Genomic DNA, 26,105 nt, shown 5'->3' on the forward strand with positions numbered 1-26,105 from the left:
TGAAAGCAGTTCATGTAGACTTGTTTCATAGTTACACTTTATGAACAAAGTATTAGGACACCTGACTTTTAAAGTCATGTGTGGTTCTTTTCCAAACTGTTACCAAAACATTTGAAAGCACACACTTGTACTTGCATTTGTCTTTGGATCTGGAAGCATTTTCCCTTCACTTGAACTAGGAGACCCAAACCTGTTCCAGCATGCCAATGTCCCTGTTCATCAAGCATCTCCATGAAGATATGTTTTACATGGGTTGGAGTGGAAGATCTTGAGTGGCCTGCTATGGAGCTTTGAACTTAACCCTACTGAACACCTTTGGGATGAATTGAAATGCAGACTGCACCCCAGGTCTCCAGACCCAAGTACTCTCCAAAATCTTTATAGAACATCTTCCAAGGTTATATTACAGCAAATGGAGACTCAGTGTGGAATGGGATATTCAAAAAGCACCAATCTTATGGTCAGGTGTCTACAAACATTTGTTTATTGCGTGTACTAGTAGAAACCATCAGACGGTACATGATAAAAGGAGCCTGATCAGTAGTAGAGAAAGCTGAAGTGAGACCTTACTCATGTTTGGATTAATCACGCTCATCTAGTTTAAATGCTAGGTCAGATCTAAAGCATTGACCTTTAAGGTTTTGACTATATAAAAAAATGATTGAAATAGTTAAATGACTAATAATTACTTTGCCAACTTTGTGTGTGTGCATGTGCATCTATGTGTGTGTGGGTGTGTGCATTGTGTGTTTGTGTACTACTTTGAGAAAAATTTAGGCTATGTACCAAAAAACTCATTGTGTGTGTGTGTGTGTGTGTGTGTGTATGTGTGTGTGTGTCTTTCAAAGCAAAAAAAAAATTTAGGGCTTGGAAGACGGTGGGCAAAATGACCTACTTCACAGCATAGACCAGAGATTACCAGAGTCACGTCTTTACACACACACACACACAAACACGATGAGTTTTGTGGTGCATAGCCTAAATTTCCCTCCCTGCAGTTTATACATGAATATATATACAGAAAACGGATAAATTTTTGTCTCTATATTTCCTACTATCTTTCAGATTACCTTCTTCTCACTTTCTGCTATTACCCACAAATCCAAGAATAATAAGCATTTATCTTATAAACTAGCTGACATATAAACCACAGATGGTAAACAGATAATACGGGACCAAACAAACAAAAAACCCAGACATTGTAATTTCGTATTGCTGAGATCTAAACACACTCGATGTGTACATGTATGAGAATTACCAAAATCCAGACAAGGACATACTTTCTCAGCGGTCGTCACTTCCAGTCTAAGCGGGAATGGAGATGTGGTGAAGCAGGGCAGATGTCTTTTTCACCGCAGCTGCATGCTTCAGCGCATGTATAGCATCTCTTTACGCTACTAAATTTAGCCTGTCGGGGAAAAAAAAGCACTTGTTTTTTTCAGGAAATGTATTTAATCACAGCTGCACGTCAGATTTTATTATGGAAAAATCTAGTCTGTTGTTTGTATTGCAGTGACACTTTTACCTCATGGGTTTTGGAAGAATGGATGTTAAGTGATAGGAACTGGATTTTAAAGCACATGTGATTCAGGATACTGCTTATATAAGTGGCTATGGTACACAAACACATTCAACAATAACTAATTTAACAGCATACATAGACCTTTAACCATAGTAGTGAAACTGAGGGGGGGTTTTTTGTCAGAATGTACCAAAGGCAATGTTTGTTTCCACTAAGCCAAGCAGACAGAAGGGCAGAGCTGCCTAAGGCTGGTTTCTCTGATCTGACTCGATTGTCTCAGTATGATCAGTGTAAACAAATTGGATGCAGTGCATGGTGGGTTGCAGTAGACCATGATAGGAGAGACCAAACCTCTATCGCATTGTTTGCTTTGGAGACGGAAAAAGGGAATTAAACCTGACAGGATATTTTGTATAGGGAAATAATCCATGGAGTAGCAGAATGCCGCGCACCCCCCCACCCCCACAAAGAAAATTTAAATAAAAGAAAAGAAAAGAATAAATAATTTTTTTTTTTACCAACAATTAAAAATTTTAATTAATTAATGCATTTTTTTGTGTCCATTTATATTTACAATTGTATAATACTATATTATTGTACACAATTATGTTGTGGAACATACACAAGGCATTTTCATTCAGGAAACATCGTTTTTTCTCTGTATTTAAGTAAACGCAATTGGATTATTAATAAAAAAACAACTGAATGATGGAAATAATTTATTCAAAAGAGTGCATTATTTTATATTCTGTCATATTATTGATAGTATTTAAAGAAGCTTTGTGGTTTAGGCATTGGGCTTTGGTTCCCAAAGTCTTGAGTTCAAATCCCAGGAACACCAAGCTGCCACTCCTGGGCCCCTGAGTAAGGCCCCTAACCCCACAGCTGCTCAGCTGTACGAATTAGATAAATGTAAGTCGCTCTGGATAAGATTGTCTGCCAAATGCCATAAATGTAGCACATTTAACAATGGACATTGTCCCAAAGCAGCTTTGCAGAAAGAAAAAGGTAATAAAATTTGAATTCATATGTATCTATAAGTTTAGCCCTTAGAAATGTATCCCTAATGAGTGAGCCAGTGGTGAGAGTGGCAAGGAAAAAATCTGTTGAGATGGTTAGGAGCCTTAAGAGGAACCAGACTCAAAAAGGAAAACCCATCCTCATCCGGGTGGCACCGAATGTCTATTCATTATAGTTCCATCATTGTCATTGTTAATCACTATTGTCAGATCTGCTGTCAGTGAAAATTAATGACCATCTTCCTCAGTATCATTGTACCATATTTGTGTTTAATTACGTAAAATGTTTTAAAATGAGAATAAAATATGATGTTTCTTACATTATGGTCATATCCATAGAAACTCTTAGGAAAGTAATTGGCTAAGTAATTATCATGCTACTGTGTAACACTATATGGACAAAAGTTTGTGAATTTGTGGATTTGTATGTGCTTTTTGAACAACCCATTACACATTTAGTCTTTGCTGTGAAAATAAGCACCACACTTAAGGGAAGATGTTCCATTAGATTCTGAAGTGTGCTTGTGGAGATTTGTAAAGATTCATTCAGCCACAGGGGTGTCAAGTCAAGTCAAGTTTATTTCTATAGCGCTTTTCACAACAGACTGTATGAATTTACAGCTTTACAGAAATCAACAGTTAAGGTGAATGGTGTGCATTTATCCCTGATGAGCAGCAGTGGTGACTGTAGCAAGGAAAAACTCCCTTAGATGTTATGAGGAAGAAACCTTGAGAGGAACCAGACTCAAAAGGGGAACCCATCCTCATTTGGGTGACATCAAGAGTTTGATGATAAATCTATGATGTGTTATGGGTGTTAGTAAAGTCAGGTCCTGATGTAGGGTGAGGAGGCCTGGTGTGCAGTCAGTGTTCTGATTCATCCTAAAGGTGTTCAATAGGGTCGAGGTCAGAGTTCAGTAGCAGGCCACTCAAGATATTCCACTCCAACCTATGTAAAGCATATCTTCATGGAGCTGACTTTGTGCGCAGGAGCATTGTAGGTTTTGGTCTCCTAGTCCAAGTGAAGGGAAAATTATACTATACAATCATATACAATTGCGTGCCTCCAACTTTGTGGTAACAGCTTGGGGAAAGCACCACATATAGCTGGAAAAGCCAGACACCCCAATAGATTTGTCCATATACTTCATGTTCCATAAGGTTGGTATCACCTAAAATCAGGTTGCTGTATAAAGTGCTGAATCCCATTCTCAAGATTCATTAAGCGGTCACATTATAGCTCCCATTAATCTGTGGACTGTCGATACTAAATGCCCGCATGAAACATGCGAGTAAGCAGGCCATTACTGTGCATACTGTATGTTCGAGTGCAGCCATTTTTCTTCCCTGCCGTGGTTAATGGTTAATTTAATCTTCCCACCCCCCATCCCTCTCACTCACATGTTTTTTGTTCATAAATCCTAACTTTTTTCACAATGAATGAGAAGTGGATGCATTAATGTAATTAGGGATCATCCATTAAACCATTAAACCGAAACCATTAGATAGGTTAAAGAATAGTGGACAGAGAGAGAGAGAGAGAGAGAGAGAGAGAGAGAGAAATAGTGTTAACCCATTCTCATTTACATGAAAGTAGGGCATCAACAGATTAGAAGCAAATTAAGTAGCAGGTTTTTTATTATCAATGCATGCAGTGGAATTTTATTGGAAAGTGGCTTCCATGGTTACGTGCTTAAATGACTCCACAGACAATAGATTATGTACAAATGCATTAGTTCTCTCTAAATGGTTTGTCGTATAACAGAAGAGTATAAATAGGATAAATTAGGAGTGTTTTGTCAATGTCTCACTTGCAAACACTAATGTGTTCGTAAGGTACACTCATAGAAACACTTTGTTATTTTAGCTGGATTTAAACTTGTTGAACATGTTGGTGAGGCAGGATGATATTTGTAATGATGCAGCCTCAACGAAATGAAAAATCGAGAGGCGATCGCACAGAGGCCGCATGCATTAGGCTGCTATCAAGTGGATTTTCAGGGTTACACTGTGACAGGAAATTCAACCTAAAAGCATATACTTAGCACGCTGTCAATTGTGTTTGTAATGCAAGTGTGCAGCAAGGGCCTGATGGCTTATTTGCCGTTTCCGTCTCAGTTTTGTTATGGCGTCAGGTTGCTAGTCCAACGCCAAAACTCCTCATTTCGCAGCTGGGCCTGGAACCATCCATGGCAGAGTACTTTATCCCCATTGTCACAACTGAGCACCCATGGGGGGTTAAGGACCCAGATCCAGTGCCTAACCCACTAGTCTAGCCCACTACCATTATTACAGTATGTGAATCAAAGACAGAAAAGTTAATTTCCACAGCCAGGTTTTAGCTAAATTTTCAGTCCAGTTACAAGATGAAAAAACACACAAAAGAATCCAGGCTACAAACTGATGGTATTAGAAAGAAGAAGAAACACCTTTAAACTCAACCTGTCCCATTTGCTCTCAGGGAAAGAGGTAGGAATACGTCAAGACTCTTCTCTGTTCTGGAATGAACTTTCTCCTAGATGTCTGGACAGCTGAGTCACTGCCTATCTTCAAACGATGGGTGAAGACCTTTCTCTTTCGCAAACATTCAATTAGCACTTTTTTCCTGTTTGTTTTGTCTTTGTTTAAAAAAGGTTTTGCTATAGTTCCTCTCAACAGAGGAAATGGTTTTCTGATGGAACAATAAGTCTGCAACCCAGTGAACCAGTGTTGATTTAAATCTCTGCTAAATGCTGTAAATGTAAATGCAAACATACTATATTCATTTACACTTTTGATAGAAATTCATTACACTTTTTTTCAAAAATCTATTAGATTTTGCTAATTTTGCTTTAAAACAAGATTTTAGCAGCTGTGCAATATTATTAAACTATCCTAATCTGGCAACCCCATTTACTTTCCTGTCCATACCCCCCTCCTCATGCATGGGGCAGCATGATTCCTGTTCAATTGGGCAATTAGTGCTTGCAGTATGCATTTATTAACTAACAGTTGCAATAATAACTCTACAGAAGCTAAACTGGGCAGTGAAGATAAATCGCTGGTCGCCCACCCAAGCTGATGTTGTAAACGATTTGGTTTGTTTAATGGCTGAAGGATGAAAATTTCGTCAACATCTCAAAAAGCCTGCATGAAACTTGGGCCAGCGGGAAATAGAATTCTTTGATCGGGAAAGAAGTTCACCGTAGCACACACACATTTTTCTGATAGGTTTCACAAGCCCAATATGGCGTAAAGACCCTGCTGCGGGATAAAACGTGGCTGTCTGAAGCACAGAGACAGAGGAAAAAGAGGAAATGATTTCGTTCAGAAGACTGAAAGTGGGCTTGATTAAGATTAAATATTGATTACACCTTACAGTATATAATGTATTTATGTCCAACATTATTATACGGTTTGTTGTGTTGAATATGTGGATTCCAAAGGTAATTTGATAATATATAAAGAGTTTGTGATGACCATTAAGATCTTAAAGGCTCTGTTCCACTTTTATACGTTAGATGGAAATGAATTCTTCAGCAACGCGAGACAATGTTATTTCCAACAGACTTTGGACAGTGAGTGATTGCTCTAACTAGATGTTGTCATGGAGATCCCATTAAGGCTTAAGTGCAAAGTGGTGTCATACGTCTCCCTTTACAGGGAAGGCGTTTTACTTTTGACCCCCGCAGCCACATCATTACTTATTGATAAAGCTACTAAATAATGATAATTACAGACATTTTTATTTTCTAACATTCCATTAATCAATATTCAAGCAGACATTGTGCTTCTACATGAGAATGTCTTGTGTGGTGTATAAGTCTTATCCACCACACACACACACACATATACGCACATACACACATGTATATGTATATACACACACACACACACACACACACACACACACACATATTCACCCTTGGGGTCACTCAGATTATTGGACAGATGACCCATCACAGTGCTCTCCCCTTTTTCTAATAGCTTCTGGACATGTGATGATTGACATGTGGTGGGAGGGGTGACAGGCAGCTTGGTCGAAGAACAAAACTGAGCCTCTGGTTATGTGAGCTGAATATGTCAATACACACACACACACACACACACACAGACAACCTAATAAAGCGGAGAATAGAGCACCTCGGGGGCGAAGAGAACAAATAAAACCAAGATGATCAAGGAACTTAATTCGATTTTGAATTGTGAGGGATTGTGTGTGTGTGTGTGTGTGTGTGTGTGTGTGTGTGTGTGTGTGTGTGTGTGTGTGTGTGTGTGTGCGTGTGTGTGTGTCAGACAGTAAGGTGGATAATGGAATGGAAGATTGATGGAATGACAGTGCGTAACCATTCAGGCCCTGTAGAAGTCCACTGAGAGACGACAGGACATGTCAGAATGTAGGTGTTTGAACAGCATGATTGGTCTGGACCATTTGCGGCGTTGTCATTACAAGCCCGCTTACCTGACAGTCACGGGGAAGAGAGTGAAAAATGCTGTAGGATGGGTAATCATTTCAGGTTGATGCTTAATTGGGCTTTTTTTGATAAATCTGTAATCGTTTATTGAGTATTTACTGCCACAACGAAGGTTTCCGAGCATCATTTAACCTCAATAAAAATGACAGGGTCGATGCATATGCACAAATGTCAAATAATCCTCCTCTTATCCCGACTAGCTGGATCGCTGCTAGCATTATAAAAGTACCAGATGTTGCTTTTAAATCATTAGTCAGTATATACTTTATCAGCTTTTTTTTATGGGATTACTAAATAAATGCTTGTTTTACATGACATTAGAATCAGTATAATTGAAACTATATCGTCTGGATCAATAAAACTGGAGGTATATGATATGGATCAATATAATTGGAGCCATATGACTGAAACCAATGAGCAAATTATAATGAGCACCACAACATTTCAGTATTCTGTAGACTTTAAAATGTGAAGTTCAGAGTGGAGGTGGTAAAAGGATAAAGGTGTAAATTATTCATTTGTTCACACACATACACACACACACACACACACCTACACATGCACACACACGTACAGTGTTTATCTCTGTTCAGAATTTTTTCACCTTTTTTATATGTAAATCGTAGGTACGACCAGACAGCCTCGAGTCGGCGAGATCTCAGGAGTGGATTATAACTTTGTGTCTGTCGAAGAGTTCTTCTCTCTAGAGGAGTCAGGAGCTCTGCTGGAGAGTGGGAAATTCAAAGGTCAGTCATTTTGATTCAAGACGTGGCACTGACTTTTTTTCGAAACCGTACTTAGAAGACCTTTGCTGAAAACAAAATCGGTGCACGAGTTTGTAGTGTTGCAAAGGTGACATCATAAAAGTTTTTCTTGACACAGGCTTCATTCTTCACCTTGCATCCTTATATAATGAGCGTGCTTACTTCAAACTGACCCATAAATTAATTAGCCATTTCCATTATCTCTCAGACGTCCTCCAGTGGTATTATTTTTTAATAGCAACACATTGTTATATTTCTGCCACCACTCTGCAATAGCCCCAATCGTCCATTTTGGTCCACCTCTGTGCAACGGCAGTCCCACTATCACATTCTAAAGCCTTTTTAATATTAGATAGTAATATATAGCGATGAATTCTCAAGCCTTTAAGCAATTTAATATTCAGCACCGGTGTTATCGGCCTTGTAGCGCTCACAGGGAATATAGGTGAGTTATGGCTCTCTGGGGCAGGATCACCTCCCTCCCCTGATTAAGAGAGTCAGACGTATTAGCATAAAAGATGCTGCAGCATTTACTCAGCACCATAAACGTCATTCTCACCTTGTCAGATGAGCCCGGGCCGTGATTTATGCTTTGCTAGCAAGTTGCTCTGTCAATAAATCATCAGCATTATGCAAGAGCACAAGAAGGACCGAATATGCAGTCCTGGGATAAAAATACTGTACAACATCATAGGCCTGCTTTCATTGTGATTCTGTTTCTTTTTGGAGCATAATGGTTTGTAGAAAAAAAAAAACTGCTACCGCTGTACTTTTTTTTTTATTGATTAGCTACTACTATAAATATCAGATACCTTAAGTCTGCATTAAAAAATAAAAAAAACATTTATGTTTGAATAAATGCATGGTATCACCAACATGACTGATATTATTTAAGAACCTGGGAACCTGCAGTTTCTGCACGTGTGTGTTGATATCGATCAAAAGTATGATTGTTATACACTTGTGCAGTATATATTCGCTTTTGAACCATTTTATTTTGATGCATGAGGTGAGAAGCCATTATAGTTATGCGACTGTATTAAAGGTTCCAGTGGTAAATCAACCAGTAGCACCTCTTCTCCGCTATCATTCTTTCCTTAGGGAACTACTACGGAACCCCTCGACCAATCCACATCGGCCCTGACAGCCCTCCCATCACTTACCAGGAGCACTGCAAGCTTCTGAGGAACTTCCGCACACGCAGCAAATCCCTCAGTAACCTGGAGAAAGCAGCAGAGGAAGGGTACAACAGTGAGGGAGACTCTGGGCTATCAGGTAGGGAAGAATATATAGAGAACAACACAGGATTATAGGGATAAGTGTGTAATAATAAACTGTAGGGATCCCTGTGTTGCTATTAATACCACTCTAATTACTCAATAGTAGAATTATCATTAATAGCGAAAGCCTTTTGAAGCCAATATGGCTTCTATACAAAATTTTCATTCTTTACAATTTAGTAGGTAAACATGTAACATTCATAATTTTTTTTTGTTATACTATGATTAAATCATACACACACGTCATTCACATACACTATATGGACTAAAGTTTGTCAACACATTAACATTTACATTTGCCCCATTTGGCAGACACCCTTATGGGGTTAAGGGCCTTGCTCAGGGGCCCAACAGTGGCAGTTTGGTTTGGTTGGGATTTGAACGTATGGCCTCCAGATCCAAACTCCAATGCCTTAACCACTAAGCGACCACCTCCCCAAAACTATACTTTATAGTTATAGCATTTAGCAGACACCATTCAAACAACTGAGCAGCTGTGGGGTTAAGGGCCTTGTTCAGGGGCCCTGGAGGGACATCTTGTTGTGGCTGGGATTTGAATTATTCGGTGCCAAAGGCTAATGCCTTAACCACTACCACCTCCCCATAAGATCATAAGATTGGTATGTGTGTTGTGGACATCCCATTTAACATTTAGTCCCAATTTACTGTTATAATAACCGCCACTCGTCTAGGAAGATCTTTTTTGGAGTGCGCTTGTGGAAATTTGTGTTCATTCAGCCACAAGGGCTTTAGTAAACTCAGGTATTGATATAGGGCAGAGGTGTCCAGTCTTTTCCACAAAGAGCAGGCATGGGTGCAGGTTTTCATTCGAAGTGAGCAAATGATTTTCATTTTCAATGACTACCCCTACCAGCTCTTTGTGGAAAAGATTGGACACCCCTGGTGTAGGTTGAGTAGGACTGGGGTTGCACCAGCATTACAGTTCATCCCACAGGTGTTCAGTATGGTTGGGATTGGAGCTCTATAGCAGGTCATTCAAGATCTTTCACTGCAGACCATGTAATCAATGTCTATGTGGATCAGTATTTCAAAACTCAAAATCCAGCATGCAGAACCAGTATAGATTAGCCATAAGCTTAGAGTATTAAAATTAAATACTGTAGCTACTATAATAAACTTAAATAGTGATTGCCTTTTGTGTTAATTATATCTACATGAGGATACATGCTCTAGGTAGCACTTATGGGTCATTTGTAACAGGCATCTTTGTCAGATAGTTACCTGTTATGCGTAGCTACCAACTTGCCTTTATTTTCTGTATATAAGGTAGCTAGCAAACAAACCTAGCACATCTTATCATCCAGGAATTGTTAGTTATGAGCTAACATTATCTCTCTTTACACATTTGCTGGTTTATATAAATTCGTCAGATAACTTATTTACCCCTGTTTTTCCTCAAGCGAAATATTACAGTGGCAGAAATTCTTTTACACAACTGTTATGTTTTGTTCTCTGCGTATTGTTTAGTTATTCAGCTTAAAACACACATCAATAACTGCTATGTGGTGCCAATAAAACGCTAAAGCCTCTAACAGCTGCCTAACTGACATTTAATTCCAGAGAAAAGGTTATGAATATGCTGACTGAGGCTTTGGGGTCTATAATAAGATTGTGGCTTTCTGTTTTTATACTGAAGTGAGCTACTTAGAGAATGTGTAGCTTCACTGATAGTTTGATTAAGCAAACCAAACAAAAAACAAATGCTGTAGTCACTTTTTGTTTTACTAAATTTTACCTTATGCCAAGATTCAGCAAGCATGCCTGAAGTACTCAAATAAAGCATATTTGTGTGTGTGTGTGTGTGTGTGTGTGTGTGTGTTTGGCTTATGGGTTATGTCTGTACTGGGAGCTTGCTAATTATCTTAGAACTGAGGGGGCAGCTTGCAGCTGTTCAGATCCCAGCTGGGGATGCTTATGGTTTAAATTAATGAACCTGGAATAAATTTAAAATCACTGGGCAAGATTACTTGCGACACTGCATGGTTGTTCACCTTTTGTCTTACGTAATAATGTTCACGTTTATGTCTGCATACACAACAGTTGAACCTTAAAGATTAAGAAAAAAGATCTATGATATAACAGAATTCATATACACCATATAGAGACAGGGTTTGTGGAACCCTGACCATAAGATCTGTGTGATTTTTGAACATCCCGTTCCACATTTAGTCCACATTTGCTACTATAATAAACTTTACTCTTCTGGATAGATGTTCCAGTAGACTTTGGGGTGTGTTAAAGATTTGTGCTTATTCAACCACAAGGGTTTTAATAAAGTCAGGTACTGATGTAGGTGAGGTGAGAAGGCCTGGGGTGCAGTCAGGGATTCAATAGAGTTTTGTGCACAGGGGCATTGTCATGCTGGAACAGGTTTGGGTTTCCTAATCCAAGTGAAGGGAAAATGTAATACTACAGCATTAAAAGACGTCCAATTAAATTGTGCTCCTTCAACATTGTTGTAACAATTTGGGGAAGAACCACATATGACTTGAAAGGTCAGGTGTCCCAATACATTCGTTCATCTAGTGTATATAGTAGAGGAAATACATTTTATTCATTATTTATGAGAAAAACAAAGTTTAAAAAAAAACATTTAAAAAAGCAAAGCTCTTATTTGCTAGCTAAAATAGTCCCCTAGTCATTACTGCTTTACATTTAAATCAGGACCACTACATTGCACACTATTATAGCAGAAATGATGATGATCAAGGTAAAATATTTAATTTGGTCCATAACAATGGTTTAGTATTTTTTTTCCATTACATAAAGACACACATCCAATTTATTAGCTGTATCTTAATCTGTGCCATCGTATGACCTGTATTAAACCCAAGCACAATCAAGTAACAGATAAAAAAAAAAAACACATACACAACAATGAGTCTTCACCTCTCAATTGTGTAAAAGTCAGTTGGCCAATTGCTATGGTAACAAACTGTATTTATCAGTTATAAGTGCACAAACTGAACAAGGTAGTGCGTTTTGAGTAGTTCATGATGGCTGGGGTTTACATGCTGCATTGAATACACTATATTTTTGGACAGCATTACAATACAACAAATCGTGAAAACAAGGAATTATATAGTGTACAAACAGAGTTTTGGAAAAAGCCTCGCCCACCAGAAACCTGTTCCCTTTCTGTATTTTGGTGTCAAATTGATAGGGGTGGCAGGACAAGCTGTATATTTGAGATCAGTGAAAAGGAAGGCAATTCAAAGATCAGTTGACTTATATAGTTCAGAAAAGTAGAAATTAAAGTATAGGCATGCCAGGTATTCCTCAGGGCAGTGCAGGGAAAGAGAAGGACCTTCAAATCTGTCATTGCATTCTGACTGATATGGGATTCACAGTTGATTGAGGTTCTGGGAGAAAACCTTTAGTACATTGCCAAAATCCTGATGAGTAACTTTACCCTTATCTTTTTGTATATTATTCATGACTACTTGAACTCAATTTTCTGTACACAATTCTATGATTTAGAGAAAATACAGTACTATGGATTCTTTACTGGCCAAGCAGTTATTCTCAAAGTACTTCAATATGTCTAAATAGTTTTAATAAAACCTTAGTAAATGTAGCTCTTTGCAACAGTAATTGGATATCGCTCCAGTCCACGGTCTGCTAAAACTGTCCATTCGACTGTTTCATAAGTTCACTTTTAGTTTTGTCGTGCGATGCACTTTTCCTGCTTTGGCCCGGTTGTCTCATGGGAGGTGGCACAGACCTTACAAAGCCATTGATCAAACCATTCTATGGCAGCCAATCAACAGTGTAGGCTTTCATTTGTGATCCGTTTATATGGATTGGAAATACTTTCCGTTCAGAGTGTAGAGGGGGCGATGCTGACCTGGCTCAGATGTATGTAATTGCAAATGTAAAATTGCTCACTAGCCCCAGGAACAATCAGAGTCTTCACAGATGCACAGTCGCACAAGAAACGTCAACCCTGAATTTACGTGTCTTTAGTTTTATATTATTCTCTCTTCCCATCTGTTATTTCACATTTAGGGGGCTCAGGAGGTGCCAGCAGTGTCCCCGCAGCAACATCATCCCCCAGTCGGTCCCGTGACTCCAGCGGAGGGGACGGCAGTGCCTTTGAGAACGGAAGCAGGCAGAGAAGAGGACTACAGAGGGCGGGGCTTGAAACCTGGGAAATGACCTACAGTGACTCAGGGGAACCCTACTACACAGAGTATGACCCCAATATTTCTGTTAAATCTTATTTTATTATATTTTAGTAGAGAAGTAAGACCGTCTACAGGGTATATGATATTATAAAGTGCATGTAAAACAGTTCTGTGATGCCTTGCCGCTTCCCAGAACAACACTGACATCTTGTGTTGTCATGTTGTTTTACAGTCATCAGCCCAAGCCGACCTACTGGCACAGCCGTCGCACATCAAGCCGAGAGTCGGTTTTCATGACTGACCGTGAGCACGAACTCTCTGTTCTATAATGGTTTATTGTAAAGCTATATTACACATCGCGATACAATTTTTTTAATAAAAGTGTATCCTGTTAAAAGAAGATGCATTTATACACTTTATTGCCAAAGGTTTGCAGACACCTGGTCATAAGTATGGTATGTGCTTGCTGAGCATCGCATTCCACATTTAGTCCCAATTTGCTCTTATACGCCCCTCCACTCTTCTGAGAAGATGTTCCATTAGATTTTAGGCTTATGGAGATTTGTGCTTCTTAAGCCACAAGGGTATTAGTAAAGTCAGGTACTGATGTAGATGTAGTGGTGAGGAGGCCTGGGGTGCAGTCAGCGTTCCAGTTCGTCTCAAAGGTTTTCAATAGGTTTGAGGTCAGAGCTCTATACCAGGAGATCTACCCATGCAAAGCATATGTAATGGAGTTTGCTCTGTGCACAGGGTTATTGTCATGCTAGAACAGGTTTGGGTCTCCTAGTTCAACTGAAGGGAAAATTTGAAGCTACTGCATCAAAACACCTTATACAATTGTGTGCCTTCAGCTTTGCAATAACAGTTGGGGAAAGAACTACATATGGCTGGGAAAGTCAGGTGTCCCAATACTGTTGACCATATAGTGTAGCTGTGCCTTATTTGAAAGGAGACTTCCTAATGGATTCTTTTGGAAGGATTCATTTTTTTGATGTTCTAGGCTATGTGAATACTGCTGACTATTCAGTATTCATCATCTGGGTAAGATAAAGAGCAGTCACTAGAAGAAGGTCACGGTTGCCATTTGCTGTATTTGACTGAAGGCTCAGCACCTCTACTAAACAGGAATGAAGACGAATTGACAACAATACAAAGTTTATTAGCTGCAATGCAACACCACAGTGATGTATAGAGGAGCTTACTATAGCTGCCTCATATACAGAAACATGCCCTGATGTGCAGTATCCTCAGTGGCTGCTTCTCACTCTCTTAACTTGAATAATGTGCCCAGGCTGGCTGAGAGCACTGCCAGCCTGCCTTCTGATGGGTCTGATTGTCAGGATGGGTTTTAGAAAGAAGCTCAGCAGCAGTAAATGCCGATATTATGGCCATCTTAATGAAATGAAGCTGAATCTTTCCTTTGGCACAGGATCGAATACCTAAAACATTTTCTGGTATAATTGCCCAAGAGGGGAACTGGGCAATCCCACAGTGAATCAATTTCTCACAAATGTTCTCACGTTATTCAAAAGTGTATTGAAAATAGAAGTACATACCCACTGGCTGCAATGCAATGCACTGACAATCACATCTTTGATAAAATTAAGATTTTTTAAAATTCTAAGATTTGCTGCTACACTAATATTACTAGTACTTCTTAGTCCTATATCTGGATTATTGGATGCTGTGCACAATTCCCAAAAGCAGGTGTTGAGTCAGACTATGAACTTGATTCACAGACTGTTCATCTGCATGAGGCTTAACTCTCATGGAATGAAGGCTCCTTAATTATGGATACAGGTACCCTCTGTGCTCCAGGGGTGCTGGAGCATGGCTGACCCCAGCTTCTGAGCAAGCTTGGATCTGCAAAGAACAAATTTCACTGTGCTGTAATGTATTTGTGACCAATAAAGGCTATTCTAACTTATAAGTTAAGACTGAATTGTGTATAGATACTGAAATAATTGCTAAAAAAGTATTTTAGTGAGTTTGACCAGGGCCAAATTGTGATGGAAAGATGACTGGGTCAGAGCATCTCTAAAACTGCAGCTCTTGTGGGCTGTTCCTGGTCTACAGTGTTCAATATCTATCAAAAGTGGTTCAAGGAAGGAACAGTGGTGAACCGATGACAGGGTCATGGGTGGCCAAGTCTCATTGATGCACGTGGGAAGTGAAGGCTGGTCTGTGTGGTCTGATCCATTAATGCTCGTTGGGCCACGACTGTTTTAGCAGCAAAAGGGGACCAACACAATATTAGGCCGGTGTATTTAATGTTATGTCTGATCGGTGGCTCACCTGTAATAATGCATGTTTCAGCACTCTTTATTACACTTTAATACCATGTTCCTGTTTCCTTTTACACCAAATCAATGCAATGGGCAGTGATGCTTGCAGCGTGTGGTTTTTTTTTTTTTTTTGCATTTTGTTTCAGTTGCTTGATATTTAGTTTGGAAATACTACATTCATGCAATATTGTGTATATCAAGCCATATTTCGGTTTGCAGACCTGTTGTCGTTACATTTATTATATTAGATCATGATACAACAGCCACAGCAACAAAAGAAATGCACTACACGTGTATGATAAATGTGAGTTCCACCTATAATGGGAAGTTGTTGGTGATTGTTGCTTTTGGACTGATGTAAGATAGATGCTACACATCTGTGTTTATTGTCTCTATAGTCTTACATACAGAAAAATAAATGGTTAAAATCCTTGATTTACAATTTTCCACTGAAGACAAACAAATACACAATATGTCTGTGCCCTCTTTAATACTGATATCTACTAGTTTCCTTAATTCCAATTTAGGGGCATGTGCTGTCTACTAAGAGACTCACTTTATCCTGTACATTTATTAATTATTGCTCTTAAAAATTCGAACATTGTTTCTTATATACTTAGATAAAGTCATTAATAAATCATATAAACTCTAAATCATCTCCATCTCTCTCTCTCTCTCTCTCTCTCTCTCTCTCTCTCTCTCAGTGGGTGAGTTTACAGATCAGCCAAGTGAGTTGAGAGGGTACTCAGTCCACACTCGGGTGTGTAAAGGACCCCACGGCTTTGGCTTTAACATTACTGGGGGCAGCCGGTCTCGGGAGTTTTTACAGATATACAGCATTACACCTGGAGGGCCGCCAACACTTAACACTGGTAACCAAGCAAATCATATATCGGTCATGGTTTCATGTCTCTCTGTGTGTCTCTGCCAACTAGTACAGTATTCACAATTTTATATATTCAACAGTATAAATACAATCGTTACTTCCCTTCGCTGCATATTACATAACAAAATCAGTCGATGTCTATTACTGTCTAATTCAAGTCGCTTTTTGACACAGCCTTAATTTAGTTTTTTACAAAAAAGCAGAAGAAAATGTCACTGCAAATTATCACACAAGTTTAAAGTCATACAGGAACTGCTGAAGTCTGTATTTTCTAATATTATTTTTCAGGTTATATTTCTTAGTGACCCACATTTATGTTAAATGAGCTATTTACTTTTCTAATGCATTAATATTTAGCATTTTTTTCTCTTTTTCCTTAGGGGATATTCTGGTGTACATTAACGACACCTGCGTGCTGGGCACCTCTTATAAAGAATTAGTGGAAATGCTGAAGGCTGTGCCCGTGGGCCAGAGCGTGGACATGGTGGTCCGTAGAGGCTACCCCATACTCTATGACCCTAATGGCAGCCCTCGACTGTCTCGGGTTGCTTCACAACCTTCACCTCTTCCGACCACCACCCAGCCCAAAGCCCAGGCCTTGCTCCCACAATCACAGATGCTTCTCAATAACAGTGGACTAATGTACAATGCTGAGGAGAGATATCCTAGAGCTTATGGAAGACGTGCATCCAGGTTTAGCCTGGACGCCAATGGTAATACTTCACATTATTCACCACCTCCCAGAATGCCGTCTTCTTATCGATACTCCAGCGAGGGAGAGAGCGATATCCTGAGGCCGCAGCATTCTCAAAGGAGTATCAGGCAGCTGCAGAGATCAGATCTGGCCAGCCAGAGTGACAGTGAAGTGGTGTCGGCTATAGGATCACACAGGTAGTCATTCCTTGTCATTTTGGCTCTTACAAAAAGTTTAAAACCCTAGAATCTTTGCAGTTTTTGTTAATCTCCATCTTTCTCCTCTTCCCTTTCAGAGCCTACTTTATCCGCAACCACAACAACAACTCGCTCTACCCACCATCACCTTCGCGCTTTTATTCCACAAAGTCCTCTGACAGTGACCTTTCCTCTTGTGCCCCAAGCCCGCCCCTCTCTCGTTTGCCCCTTCCCCAAACAGAATCAAGACACACCTCTGTTTCCTCCTCCCCTGGAGTAGGGACACGATACTTTCAAAATGGACAGCGCTCAATGCTCACCCCGCCCACCAGCGCACACTCCGATGGGCCGTACTTCACTTTTAACAGCGCCAACAGTGCCAGTCCAGGCAGCAGCGTACCATCACCAGGGACGATAAGCAATGGTGGGGGCAGGGAGCTGGTCCCCGTCGCCCTGGCAAAGTGCAGTCAAGGTGGGAGTCTGGGTTTCAGCTTGATGGCGGGCGGACAAGGCGGCAGGGCGGCAGTGGTGAAGAGGGTGTGGGACCGGCAGCAGTGTAACAGCCTCCAACCTGGAGATGTCATTGTGAAGATCAACGGAGCTGACGTGCAGAGTCTCAGCTTCATTCAGGTACAGCAGGAGAAAAAAGGTGTGGAAATTGCTAATAATAATATGAGTTTACACAGAAAATCTGATTTTGAATATTGCTCTAGGTCCATCGTATTTTGGAAGAGCACACCAAAAATGCAGAGGTCATTCTGCTAGTGCAGAGAGGAGGCAAGTGTCATATAAGTAGATATTTTGTACATTAACCCATACATTTGCTTATAAATTTGTTTATTTGCTGAACCTGGGTAATGTTTCAAATGATTACTGTATGCACACTTATCTGTTTTATCTTCTCTCCATAGGTGCCATATATTCTTCCATCTCTCCAAAGTCTGGGCGTCAGCACAGCCCCACCCTGCCACGCCCTGCCTCTGCCTCTCAGATCCCTATTACTGATACTCCACCTTTGCTAAGAAAAACCCTTACTCCGCCCCCTCAATCCCTCGTGCGCTCTTCCTTGGTCCAGAGCACTAGCTTCTTAGACTCAGTACCTGTCACATTAACGCTGGAGCCTCGCGATTGGATGAGTACTGAAGAGGGCGGGACTACACTCAATCCCAGATTAAAGATAGAAGAGAAGAGTCGGGCATCTAAACCACGGGGAATCGAGGTGGAGCTGAAGAGGAGGTCAGGAGAAGGATTTGGATTTGTGATTGCTTCACAGGACGTGGAGAACGGCAAAGGTACGTGCTTCCATAACATGGAAGTATTACTTTTGTTTGTTTGTAATAGTGATTTTTGGTATAAAGTGTTTAGCAAGAAATTATGCTTGTTTTTAAACTCGCTATGACACACGCTTATACAAAGACCATTTGCTGCCTATATGCTAGAATTTCTAGAATCAAAAATGGCTTTTAAGTGGAAATGGTACATTACACAGGGTTCATGTTTTTACCCCCTAAATTTGGCACTTCCAAAAACTTTTTTATTTCTTTCAAGGAAATATATTATATATTATAATTACCATATTAAGTCTTGTCAATATTATTATAATATTATATTGGTCTAAAAATAACTAGTTTTAGGTTATAGGATATAATAGTTATAATCAATAGTTTTGAACATTGAAAAGTTTTACTACGCTTCTACTCTCCATGTTTGTTAAACTACTGCCATCTGCTGGCTTGAAAAGGCTTTCCCAGGTTTATTTTAATCATTTTTGAATCCTCTGTGTACATGAATGCCTCTGGAATGTATCAGGAATACTAACTGTTTTAATTTATTAAATGTGTTTAACATGTTATGTGCATTTTATTAAGGCACTTTTATTCATTTAATGCATGGGATCTGTTACCAAGAGAGGGAACGATAGTGGATTTCACTGATACTGAAAGCTAGGTTGGATCGTACTTTCAAATAGTTACAGTTACATGTAAACAGTTACATGCAAAATGAATAAAAAAAGACACTTCAAATAACAATAACATTTGAACTTTGTATAACAGGGAATACTTAACTAACCCTGATAAAGATTTGCAAACGATTCAAGTATAGCATGGTCCATTTCTAGTTCTAGTTTTATTTACATTTTCAAAGTTAAGAAACCTCAAATTATACTGGAGAAAGCAGAGCCGGTGTGAATGGTGTCAATGAAGCGAGTGGTGTCAGTGATTCACCTCTAGAGGCCGCTCTCTTGCTACACTGATCCGGATAAATTTTCAATAGTTTCCCAAAAGTTGCCCGTCCACATTGAAACGTCTAAAAACGTTTACTTACCCGTGTCGCGCGTACGCAAATCACAAGATAATTCAACAGGCTTCCTTTCCGCCTAGCAATTATTTACTTTATTTACGGCTCTTTAAAATACGTATCGTTTTCGAAGCCTGTTTCCACAGTCCACACTGCGATGTGAAAACAGCGTTAAATCCACTTTGTAAAGCGTTTTCAAAAAGCTACATTTTCGTTGAATGACAAATCCGTCTCAGTGTGGATGGAGAGCCAAAACGGAGAGAAAAATATCCATTTCCAAATGAAAACGTATTAGTGTGGAAATGGCCCCAGCTGCTCCATGTTAAAGGCTCTGGCATGGAGAAGCTGGTGTTGGATCTGTGATGATCACAAATGTTGTGCTATTTTATGAGTTGCTCAATAGCTCCTAGTTTTATAACCATAAAGACTGTATAAGACTGTAGAAAGAACATTCTAATCACACACTCCAGTGCTCATGTTAGTTCTCACTCTCCAGTGTTCTGTATTGTTGAAAGATTTATGATCAAACTCTTGATGTCACCCAAATGAGGATGGGTTCCCCTTTTGAGTCTGGTTCCTCTCAAGGTTTCTTCCTTATAACATCTAAGGGAGTTTTTCCTTGCCACAGTTGCCACGGCTGCTCATCAGGGATAAATGCACACCATTCACCTTGACTGTTGATTTCTGTAAAGCTGCTTTGAAACAATGTCTGTTGTGAAAAGCGCTATAGAAATAAACTTGACTTGGCTCCAGAAACGGACGCAACCCGGAAAAACTTGGCATGCCGATAGTTCAAGCAATCCATTTTCGGTGCTGATTAATCGGCAAACTCGATGTATAGGTTGACCTCTAGTGTGCACACAAATAACATGCCAACCATCTACAATTAGGTTTATTAGGCTATAAATAGGCTTAGTCACTTCCATTGCAACATGGATTTATCCATCCACATCCATGCAAAACCATTAAATAAAAAAAAAAACTTCCTGTAAAAACAAGTTAAATGTGAGGAGAGACTGAAGTAAAAGGGACTATGAGCAAGGGGCCAACTTAACCCGATAAATCATCACTGTATTAGTTGAAGGCTGTATACTGTCACATAGTTTGTTCACTGTAATAACCTGTCAGGTCTTATCTGACTGTTGAGTTATGGTAAATGATATGTAAGTTTCACTCGCACTGATGTATCACTGTATATCAAACACTAAGTCAATCAATCAAACCAGTGGGTGGGATTTTGGAGGAAGTGATGAAATCATCATAACCATGTGCTGTTGGGAGCAAATTCTTTTCTGATGCTAATAATCTGTGGGGACCTTTTTTACCCAAAAAGTTTAGTGATATTAGTGGCTATGGAAAAACGGTTGCCAGGTCTTTGAGAAATAGTGAATAAAATCTATTCCAGAAACAAATCCTAAAATCATAGTCATCTACCAATGTCATTTTATTACTACACACTACACACACTCATATGCCACCAATCGATACCCATATCCCTGCTCTTCTATGTTATGCACGTATGCTAGAAATGCAAAAGCATACGCATATTACATATGTACATTTGGATTAAATTCCAGGTAAATGTGCTTCTCTCTTGTTTTTAAAACATACACAAATCATCTTACCATGTACTGGAAGGCAGCATCATTTCTACCACCAGTAAAAACACTCCCAGAGAAAAAATAAAAACAGAAATATAGACCAGAGGAAAACAGCAACTGCAGAGAGAGAGAGGAATGTGCAAGACAGGGTACATTGAGTAGCAAGAGATAAATGCCGGAACAGAATATGAGAGCATTTAATCGATGAATCAACAGAGCGATTATCCAATGTGGAGCAACATGACAGATAGAGTGTGCCTACAGTTTGAGATTTGTGTCAGAAAATGGGCGTATCGACTGTTTTTCCTGCACCACTGCATGTCTGACACTAATGACATTATACACTCGGCTGCCACCGCGAAGATGAGTCGTATATATATACTTCATCTGATCTGCGAGCCACACATGGTTAGACAGATGTGAAGTGAAAGGCTGTTTGCGCCAAATTAGCACCAGTGTGGAAGGATGCAGCTTCAATTAAACATTAGCATGTTCTAGAACAAAAGGGCAAGGCAGATAACGGAAACCAGAACGAAAACTCCAGGTTTACTAAACCTGGTGAAAGCTATGACCAGAAAGTTCTGATAACTAACAGAGTCCCGCAAACAAAGAGTAACCAAACCAGAAACGTAGTGTCGTAGCTTGGGTAGTCCAGCAAGGTTCATCAGCCTAAGCTGTAGAACGGACAATGAGCTGGTGGGGGAACGGAGGTTATGTAGCGTGGAGGCTGATGAGTGCCAGGTGTAGATGATTAGTAGGTAGGAGAGCTGCTTGGAGTGACATGTGGGTTAGGTGAAGGTGTGGCTGGTAGATCCCTAACATATATCATGCACATAACAGAGTGTATATTACTTGGGGTTATTCTATAAAACAGGGTCCCCCAAACATTTTGTTGTGAGGGCCACATCATTTTTCCTTTTTTTAATTGTGGGCTGGGTCAATCCGCAACAAAAATTTACATGTGCCGGAGTGACTACCAGTTTTACTGTGAAGATTTAATTATGATTTTAAATGTAATTATTATTATTATTATTATTATTATTATTATTATTATTAAACTTTGCCTATTAAAAGTGCATTAGTACTGTCATAGTGACATACACGAGTAATAACTCCTAGGTCAGCTTTAACCCCTAACATTTCCTAATATTGAAAAAATAAGCTTTTCAAAAGTGTGTGTGTCCTTAATTCTTTCTAAAAGAAAACAAACAAACAAAACAACATGCTTATCTTTTCATGATGTTTTAATCCCCAGTCCAAATCAGAGTAAAAATCTATTGCTTTGAGTTCCATGAGTCCTGAACGGATCGCAGTGTCAATGCGCTCCTCTGTTTTATACTGCGCCAGACTGGAGTTTGCACATTACAGTTAGAGTGATCATTTAGTTGCTGTCGTGTCTGTGGTGCAGTACTTTTGCCATGTTGATGTACATCTTTTAATCGTAAATGTATACACACACACACACACCACCCACAAACACATACTGTAAAGTGAGGGACACATTATACCTCTTATAAGCTCTCTACTGCAGCTCAGTTTGTTCTTTTGGCATAATCACCCTGCATCTAGAAACCGAATCGAGAATGCTACATCGTCACTCCTCCTCCGGGTCTCGGTTGCTTCCTGCATCGCTTACGTCACACCACCCTGTCTCTTACTGTCCCGCTTTCCTTCACTGTTCCCTCTCCATCTCTTCTGTCTCTGTTTTAACCACCCTCCAACATCCCCCCCCTCCTGCTCTGCAGTGGTCTCTTTCCTCGCTCCCTCTTTCGCTCCTCCCCATCACTCTTTTTCAGTCTACCTCACTCTCTCTACTCCCTCCATCTCTATTCCTTTCGTACTTGCTAGTAGATGCTGAAGTTAAACATGAGTGCACTTTCCTGAACGGCTTGCTCCCAACGTGAGACCCGCAGATATTTTTGTTGTTTTTTTCTGGCTTTTTTGCCTTGTGCTAGGATTTAATAGGAGTGTGACTGGGAGACTGGGATTAGGACCCTGCCAGACACACACACACACACACACACACACACACACACACACAGGCACTGAGCGATGTTGGAGAGACTGCAGTCGGCTCTGAAAAATGTGAAGAATTCCAAACGTAACTATCTTTTCTCTCAATTTCCTGTTAGACTGCATCTGATTAGATTTCTATAGTGAGAGCAACATGCTCCTGAACTGAGTTGCTGCATTGATGATTTTATGATTTAGCTCTGAAGTGATCTGAAGATGACCTGTATTCCTGTTGTGTAAATGAATTAAGGGCTTCGCGGAGGAGAGTGTGATCGAAGTGTAGCAGTGCGTGTTAGTTTATAAATAAAGAACTTTTTTTGCAGGTTGCTGCATGTGTTTGTAACGTGCTGAATTCTGAAATAGCTTAGAGGTAAATATCTGCTTCGATGAATTACATTGCTATTACACATCAGTGTGCTGCCCACACACACTAAGGTCTTCCAGGGCCTGTCATGGGGATTCCCTTCTATTTATGCCAACAGAAATCACACTGCGTTTCAATTTGTCATCATTTTAACTGCACTTTAGGTCAATCAATATACGCATCTCTCTCGCACACACACACACACACACACACACACACACACACACACACACACACACACACACAGCTACTTGTGTTTACTGTGTAATGTATGATATACATTTATGTTAAATGCATTGTACTATATACAGAACTATGTTTTGTTGTATATAGTTATTATAGTAAACAGTGATTTGTCACAACGTTCTTTTTTTTAAATTAATTAGTTTTTCTATTGAAACAAAAGTCTGTATCATTGCAGATGTTTGGCCTGACAGCAATGTTGTGTTCTGGCATGCTCACAGTTAATGTCCAGGACAGCCTTAGTCTGTGCTTGTGGTAAGAGCTTTAAAAAGCAAAGTCTCTGTTTATGGGTCAGTATGTGCCAGGTCTTGAGTACAGGGTGTCTGTTTTAAGAGATTTGCGCACTTGCGGCTTGTAACATAATGCGACGCTCATAAACCAGCAGCTGTGCTTTGAGTAGGAAATAAATCCTAAATTGATTATTTCTGCTGTAACAGTTGCACAATAGTGTTAAAGATAAAATTTTACAATCTAACTGCTCAAAAGTCAAAATTCACATAATTTATATATTAATGTATTGCATTTTCTTTTCTCTTGTTACTACTTCAAAGTGACACACACACGCACACACACATATATATATATATATATATATATATATATATATATATATATATATATATATATATATATATATATATATTTGCTATATAAAAAAAAAACTGTATGTTTGTCAGGCTTAATAATTTATTTCAGGTTGTAATTCAGGGACACCCGAATTTGCGGGCCATATGTGTTTTTTCGCAAAACTAATACCACAAAATTGGAGGCACATGATAGTACAGGATGTCTTTGGATGCTGTTGTATTAAATTTTCCCTTCACTTGAACAAGGAGACCAAAACCTGTTCCTGCATGACAATACCCCGTGTACACAAAGCCAGCTCCAATAAGATATAATTTTTATGAGTTGGAGTGGAAGATCTGGAGTGTCCTGCCAGAGAGCTCTGAGCTCAACCCTAATGAACACATTTGGGATGAATGTGAATGCTGACTCCACCCCAGGTCTCCTCACCTCACCTACATCAGTACCTGACCTTATTAACACCCTTCAATGAGCACAAATATCTACAAGCACGCTCCAAAATCTAGTGGAACATCTTCCCAGAGACCCGGAGCTTCTTATAGAGCAAATAGGGATAAAATAGCTAATATAAATCTTATGGTCAGGTGTCCACAATCTTTTGTCCCTGTAGTGTGGGTGATTCAAGCTCTAATTGGATTTGCTGGCTTGTGTTCCCAAGGAGGTGCTACAATATAAATTTCCAATGTGTATTCAGAAACAGATTGCTTTAGATACAGTTTATTATGCACAGCCAGTAATAGGAGCTTCATTACTGTTGCCTGCCATGTAGCACTGTACATGTACATGCAGGCTATGACGTGTCAGTCCAGGTAAATTAAATATCCACACGAATTAGCCAAGCTAATCTAATAGAAATTATATTATCAAGCCTCCTGTGGAAAATCTGTTCAAGCTGCTAGGATGGTTTAGTCTCATTGCCACTCATTATCTAACATCAGTGGTAGGTAAAGCCACTGCAGTAAAAAGCCCATTTTACATCAGTGGACACACACACACACACACACACACACACACACACACACACACACACACACACACATTGTCTCCTCTCTCTCAACCATTTTTTTCTTATTCTTTTTTGGTGTGTGGTCTTGTTCTGCACACTTATGTGTTTCACCATAAATCAGGATCTAATGCAGCCAGCTGTGTGTATGTGTGTGAGATTGTGTGTGTACAAGTGGCTGTTAGGGTCTTGTGATTTTCACATGGCTCAGCTAAATTTTAAAGCTTACTTTGCTCTTCTCACACCCCAGTGTGTTACAGCCAAGTAAGTGTCCAAGTGTGTGTGTGTGTGTGTGTGTGTGTGAGTGACTGAGTGGGAGATGGAGAAGATATTTACATCCAACGTAGAAAAATTCCCAATGGCAATTTTCCAAATAATATCATAATCATGGTCAGGGTTCTGGTGGAAGCAACAGGGAGCAACAGGAATACACTGTTGATAGCCCATCAATCTACTGGTATGATTTCACAAGGGCTGAGTAATGGGTCTGTAAGGCGGCTTAAATATCCCGCGTAAATCTAATGAAAAATAATTTTGAAAAAAACAATGATTGCATCACTGTCATCAAGCCTTGGGAAAAGTACAAATGAAAGCAGCAGGAGTTCATCCTAAAAGGAAGCTGATGACCTTTATCCTCCTATGCTACTGTAGCAAACATTGCGCAAACATTGTGTCTGAATCTCAAGCTTGTCTCACTTCTTAAATATCTGGACAAAAACGTAAAAGTCACTTTTTCCCTCAGTAAATAG

At 39.6% G+C, this 26,105-nt stretch overlaps 1 protein-coding gene across 5 annotated transcripts in view; it reads left to right on the forward strand.

Annotated features, from left to right (window-relative positions):
* The window catches only part of LOC124400100 (membrane-associated guanylate kinase, WW and PDZ domain-containing protein 2), a 59,906-nt gene that overhangs the window by 24,614 nt on the left and 9,187 nt on the right, over positions 1 to 26,105 (forward strand). For all 5 annotated transcript variants that reach the window (XM_046871702.1, XM_046871704.1, XM_046871705.1 and 2 more), the window contains exons 4-12: positions 7,622 to 7,741; positions 8,861 to 9,034; positions 13,069 to 13,252; positions 13,420 to 13,490; positions 16,177 to 16,344; positions 16,739 to 17,249; positions 17,348 to 17,879; positions 17,963 to 18,026; positions 18,161 to 18,541. In XM_046871702.1, the coding sequence (XP_046727658.1) occupies positions 7,622 to 7,741; positions 8,861 to 9,034; positions 13,069 to 13,252; positions 13,420 to 13,490; positions 16,177 to 16,344; positions 16,739 to 17,249; positions 17,348 to 17,879; positions 17,963 to 18,026; positions 18,161 to 18,541 (2,205 nt within the window). The remainder of the gene's footprint in view (positions 1 to 7,621; positions 7,742 to 8,860; positions 9,035 to 13,068; positions 13,253 to 13,419; positions 13,491 to 16,176; positions 16,345 to 16,738; positions 17,250 to 17,347; positions 17,880 to 17,962; positions 18,027 to 18,160; positions 18,542 to 26,105) is intronic.

The sequence above is a fragment of the Silurus meridionalis genome, chromosome 17 (genome assembly GCF_014805685.1).
Source record: "Silurus meridionalis isolate SWU-2019-XX chromosome 17, ASM1480568v1, whole genome shotgun sequence".
NCBI lineage: Eukaryota > Metazoa > Chordata > Actinopteri > Siluriformes > Siluridae > Silurus > Silurus meridionalis.